We start from the raw sequence: 6,422 nt of genomic DNA, 5'->3' as shown, positions 1-6,422 counted from the left end.
ATTTCAGCAATTTAGAATGTAATTCTTGGAAGACCAAAAAAAACAGTGAATGTTTGTTTTAGCTAATTTTTTTTAGAAATTTCAAGATTTCTCTGGGCTCACCTGCAAGTTTGGGTTTGTTTGCCAGCTCAGTCAATGGTATTTTTTGAGTTGTTTCGAATTTCCTTTTGCAGTGTCTGTACCAGATCTTGTGATTCTCTCTTTATTGTCTGTTTCTCCTAAAAAAAAATTTAATTAAAAATAACAATATGAGTTTTCATTTCAAGAAACCTTGCCGCTACCATAACTAACACTGCAGCTATATTGTCTTTCGCATGATGGGTTGTGGTGTTGTTAAAGCGGAACTTGGCAACTTTTTCAGCTTAATAAAACCCGTTTAGAAATCTTTGGAGTGGTTAAATATGGCCTGTTTCCGTGAAAATGGTGACCCCTCACCCCCCTCAGGCGACCCCAGGCGGAAACACCAACCTTGCAACTTTGGGATTACACGTCCCGGTAAGTTGGGAAATAGGGAGTACCACGAGAAGCGAGACAGAGCGAGAAAGACGAACGGACTTTATGGCAATTCCACATAAACGCACACGCCGCCTCTCAATAACGGTTAGTGTATAATGTATTACCCATCCTCGGTAGATATTGCTCCACACAAAAAGTATGACCCGGCGAAAAAAAGGCACATCAGCAGTGGTAGAAAGGGGAGGAGGGTGCTGCAAAGTTGAGCTTTTTTTTAGAACGTGTTGTAGAAATTTACACGTCCAGAGCTGTAAGGAGCTCGTTGAAAAAAAAAAAAATGCGGGATTGACAAAAAAGTGAAAACCAGCGAAGAGAATGGTTATGCCAAGTTCCCCTTTAACATCATACATCCCTGTTTTATAATCTGAGCCACCCATAACCGACCTCTCCTCCAGAGGTTGAAGGGCTTTCTGTCGATTGTCCTCCACAACTCTGATCACCTCCGAGAACACAGTGTTGATCTCCAGCCATTCAATATCCAAGCTGCCCTGAAAGGACCAATGGACAGTGAGGATGTTAAAGAAATATTAATCAAACTAAAATCAAAAAAGTAAAAAATTTGCTGCAGCTTACCTTACTGGCTACTACAGATGATCTGACTTCAGATATCTTTTGTTCTCTCATCTGAATCTTCTGCTGCAAATCAGCCTTTATTCTGTCTTGCTTTGCCTTGAATGAAGACAAAATCTACTGTTAGTATGCACACATTGTAGTGACCACAAGCATACACACACACACACACACACACACACACAAGCACAGGACAGTATTGATGAACGTAAAGTGGACTAAAAGTTCAAATCTAATAAATGCCATAAGGCTAAACTAGACGTGCAAAACGATTACAAATTATGATATACCCAATATAGTCTAACATGAGTCAACAGCCATGCTAGCAGCTCTGTGATACTGCACATAGGCAAAGTGTTGCCATGACCGAAATGCTAATGTCGACATGCTAACATGTGCAGCTGATAGCAGGTATAGTATGCTGACATTTTGGAATGAGCACTGAAAACAAAGTAGGGCTTAAGCTGGGGCTGATGGGAAATGTATTTGTGGGGGAAGGTATTTGTTCATAAAACCTAGGCTTCCATCTTGAGTCATGGGATCACCAAAGTAATTCCAACATCTGGTAACCAAGAATGTTTGTATAAAGTTTTGTGAGACATTTCACTGAATAGGTGAAAAAGATTGGCCTCATGGTGGCATTGGATAAAAAGTCAGAGTCACTAAAAACAGTAAGAATTATCCTCTGGGGGCCATGAATGTCTGTACCAAATTCAGGCCTCTAATGAAAAAAAGCCTTATCTAAAATTCATTACATTGTTCTGTTGTCTTATCAATAAGATGACCTTTACATATTCTATATTCCTTTTCTCTTGTCTTTGTTTGCATATTTAGCATTGTTTAGTACCTTTATCAGTTTTTGAGCCTCTCTCTCTTTCTCCCTCTCTTTCTGACGCTCTTTCTCAAGGTATTTCTCTCGCTCTTTCTCCAGGTATTTCTCCAGCTCTTTCTGTCTCTCTTTCTCCAGGTATTTCTCTCGCTCTTTCTCCAGCTCTGTCTGTCTCTCTTTCTCCAGCTCTTTCTGTCCCCCTTTCTCCTTTGGTTGGACTGCTGTGGTCGATGGAAGATCCAAGAACAGTTGCCCAACCTGAAGGATGAAAGCACTCAGTGAAAACTGGACAGAATGGTGATTTATGTACAATAGAACTCCTGACATACAATAGAACTTCTCAGTCTGCAATGTATCTTTTCAATAAGGATTCATTTGAAAGTGGTACATTGTTACATACATAATACAATATAAAATTTATCCAGCAAGTAAAAATGAAGTTATACAAATGCATCAGGATGGTTGTATTTAAGTGGATTTCTTCTCCTGCAGGAAAATTAAACAAGTTGAGAATCTTCTGTACCTGCTGAGCACCAGTGGAGAAATCAAGCGCCCGGCGAGCTTTGGTGGCGGTTTGATGAACGTGCTCCGGAGTTTGAAACACTGTAGAGAAAGAAGATGGTCACTGTCAAACAAGGCTGCTTTGAATCGTTTCTATCAGTTATTTCTGTTCTGGTCCCGTTATGAATTAAGTACAGTTACAGCACATACGTGATTGGTTTGTGTCCTTCACTTTGACTTCTGTGGCTGCAGGGTTTGCTTGGGTGCTGAGGGTCTGAAACACGGGCATCAGGACAGTCTGTCAGAGAAAAGTGGAAGGAAACATTTGAGCTTTTCCAGGTCAGTCCACAACACTTAAACCTGTTTTTACAAATGCATTAGCCTATCATATAACGTTTTATTATCCATAAATCAGTTTTGTATTATGGACAACAAGTTAGATCAAATATATGTTTCTATTTTGTCCAGAACTAATCATGCAAGAAAAGTGGTTGTTACAAGAAGCAACGAGGTTACAAAAATAAAAGGTAAATTACATTTTTATATAGCATCCGGGTGAAGTTATTTAAGCTGAAACTGCATTTTTTCCACATCAGGATGTTTAAACAAGTCGAGAATCTGCCGTACCTGCTGTGCACCAGTGGAGAAATCTTGAACTTTGTCCAAGTTGGTGGCGGTTTGATAAGAGCGCTGTGGAGTTCCAAACACTGTAGAGAAAGAAGATGGTCACTGTCAGACAGAGCTCCTTCAAATGGATTCTATATATTATTCCTGTTATGTTTCCTGTTAAGGTTACAGAGCATACATGAATTGTTGGTCTCCTTCACTTTTATTTCTGGGGCTGTAGGATTTGTTTGGCTGCTGAGGGTCTCTAACACCGGCATCAGGAAAGGCTGTCAGAGAAAATAGGAAGACGAGATTTAATGGGTTTTATTCATGAAAGCTGTGCTAAATTACATAAAATAACACTCCTTATTTAATCCTGAACTGATTATGCAAGAAAAGTGATGATTGTCACAGGAGCTCAGAGCTCATCTGGGTGAAGTAAGCTTAGAATACCTGCTGTGCACCAGTGGGGAATTCAAGCGCTGGGAGACTTTTGTCTGAGTTTGTGGTCGTTTGCCATGAGTACTGATTTTCAAGCACTGGAGGGGAAGACGATGGATCAGTGTTAATCTCAGCTGCTTTTGTTTTCAAAGTGTTATTTCCTCTCATAAAAAAAAAAAAAGAATTATAACGCATACCTGATTTCATCATCTCTATTACTCCGACTGTTGGACTCATTGGGGTGGCGAGGTTTGGCGACATCAGCTCATTCTATCAGAGAGAGGTGGACGTTTTTTAGGCTTTCACCTGACACCACAGTGTGTTTCTAGATTATATTAATCTATTTTAATTTGTTTTAAAAAAATCACATATTATACATATTAACTTTTGTCATCATTCAGTATTCCACGACACCGTCTTGTGTCAAATTATCCTATAACTTTATTATCCATGACTATATTTGTATAGTGGACAAGAAGTTATATCCTGAACTGATTATGCAGTTTGTTTTAAAGTCAGTTTTTGTTTGAATGTACCTCCTTCTTGAGCGGAGTGGTGTAAATTGGTCCACTGTCCTCCTGATGAGATTTATCCCATGGATCTCTCCACTTGTACAGTTCATCCTCTGGGATTCTCATTCCTTTTGGCGTGCATCCCATCATCCCCTGGTGAGTCCTCAGCCCATGGTAAGATGTATATTTGGACCAGCCGCAGTGGCAAACCTGGAGACTCGTGTCTGAGTTTGTTCTGTCTGTTTAAGACATTTTTGAAGAAACGGTTTCAACATCAACCATGTTATATTTAGTAGTTTGGGAGTGAATAAAAAAAATGGGTTCAACCAAACTTCTTCTTCTTTACTTTAAGTTTAATAGAGTTAACACTAATATGGGGGTGAAAATAACATCTGTTTTCCTGTCACTGCAGAACATATTTTTTATTCTCACACACTTTAACTGTAACTTTCACTCCTAATACTTCCTACATTTGACTATGATGAATGAATTAGAAAGACATTAGAAAACACCAGTGATACATATATTATTATATTATATTAAATATAAAGGACCATGTATGAACAAAAGGAAGACCTAGTTGTGTTCCACTCACCACACTTTAAAGAAGGGGTGAAAATACTCGTAAAAGGCTCTTCTACTTTGATTGGAGGTCCCACATAGGTAAATTTAGGAACGTGACTGGTCATTCTGTATTGTTCACTCTCAGGGATCCTCATCCCCTTCGGTGTGCATCCGTTCTTCCCCTGGTGAATTCTCAGGCCCTGGTAGGTCGTAGCTTTGGACCAGCCGCAGCAGTTGCAAACCTGGTAGCTCATGTCTGATGTGTTCAGTATCTGAAAAGGTAGAAATGTGCATGTAACAATTACTACTTTCTTTACTTCTGAATATGTTCAGGATTCAGGAACCATATTGTACCAAACACGGAAACAACTGTGACATGACATTCTTACTCTGCCTTTGGTTTCTTGTTTAAAAGCAACACCAATACAGGGAAATAACATGCAGTATTGTCATACTTAGCACATTTTAAGCTGACCGAACCTTTTACATACATACGTTTTGAATGTTAACTTTATTATAACTAATATTCAGGGATGGCATTTTAAGCTTTATTTAAAGATTTAAATGCTCATGAGTCATTTTTGTTAGATATACTGTAAATTGTATTTAAGTCATTTTATTACTTTCATTTCCCTGATGACATATGATGACATACTGTGCTGTTTGCAACACAGATGTGGACTGAGATTATTAGACCATTGACAGCATATGTAGGATTAGACAGTGATTAGTCGCCCTCTAGTGGTACAGAATAAATTGTACAGCATTATTACTCCTACTACTTCCTGCTGCTGGGTACTCACAGCCGGACTAAACCATGAAGTGAAAAAGTTGCGAAAGGAACTTTTACCACAGAAAGTTAGATGCCCATGTAAATAACCACTAAGAAGCATTTTTGATTTGAGGGAGGAGACCAGAGAGGTACAGGATACAGATGCACAGAAAAAAGCATGCATAGATAAAAATGTGAAAAAGCTATGAAGGATCTGTGTTTGTCTAATCAGATCAGTGCATAGATGAAACACTATCTCTGTTACATCCAAAGTTTGACAAGGGATAACATCACAATTAAAAAATGTTTAGTCATTAGTATAGTATACACTTGTGATTATGGAAATCCATTCACAAAATTCAGTGGAACAAGATCTCAAAATAACTTTTTCAGCCAAAGAGCATGAGCTTGTATTCCCGGTGTTTGGCTTTGTACACACCCTGAAACCTGTGGTTTGCCACAATATTTGCACTAATGCCCTGCCCCGTTCCTTCTGTCAGATTATTTGTGTATAATTTGTGTACACTGTCAATCATAGAGAGTTATATAATCTGTAGATTTTAGATTATTTTATCCAAAGGGAGTAATGACCTATAAACACTTTACATAACAAAATACATTTGAATAACTTTTAAACGTCAAAAATTGAAAAGTAATTTCTTTCAAATAAAGAATATAATCATAATCGTAATTTCGCCGACATAAACCACTTCATAAATAACCTGTGTCATATTTTATATGTTATGTTGCATCTTAATTCTAGCAGACATCACAAAGTGCTTTTAAGTAAAAAACTAAATAAAAAAAATAACAGCAAAGTCAGATGTAGATGCACCGCAGCCTACCTTGAGCTGTCTAACCTCGGTGCTCCTCTGTGTGATCTGCCTTTTGTTTACCGTCTCTCCTTCTCTCTTTTCATCCTCAACTGTTTCAGTTTCGTTTCAGGCAAAATAATCCTAACAGTTTCCTTTCATTGCCCAATCAACACTTATCGTAACAGGGTGTTCTTAAGAAACACTGATCAGTTTTTATCGAGTTTATGGACGCTCCTGAAGTCCTGTATTGTGTGATATATCTATATATATATATATATATATATATATATTAAATCTTG

The 6,422-nt window shown here is 38.2% G+C and overlaps 1 protein-coding gene across 1 annotated transcript; it reads right to left on the bottom strand.

Annotated features, from left to right (window-relative positions):
- Window positions 1–897: 897 nt before the first annotated feature.
- On the bottom strand, window positions 898–6,212 carry LOC118338485 (histone-lysine N-methyltransferase, H3 lysine-79 specific-like; the record flags this gene model as incomplete). Its single annotated transcript, XM_035675784.1, is given in 12 exon segments — window positions 898–1,001; window positions 1,087–1,182; window positions 1,931–2,170; window positions 2,436–2,515; window positions 2,624–2,711; window positions 3,041–3,120; window positions 3,219–3,306; window positions 3,473–3,558; window positions 3,658–3,730; window positions 3,997–4,211; window positions 4,568–4,808; window positions 6,154–6,212. Coding segments are annotated over 11 exon segments (1,373 nt in total), but the record flags the coding sequence as incomplete, so codon positions are not given.
- Between the last annotated feature and the right edge of the window lie 210 nt (window positions 6,213–6,422).

Source organism: Morone saxatilis, unplaced genomic scaffold (genome assembly GCF_004916995.1).
Source record: "Morone saxatilis isolate NCDOM2014 unplaced genomic scaffold, NCSU_SB_2.0 Contig4, whole genome shotgun sequence".
Taxonomy (NCBI): Eukaryota; Metazoa; Chordata; class Actinopteri; family Moronidae; genus Morone; species Morone saxatilis.
This window is presented reverse-complemented; position numbering and strand designations above follow the sequence as displayed.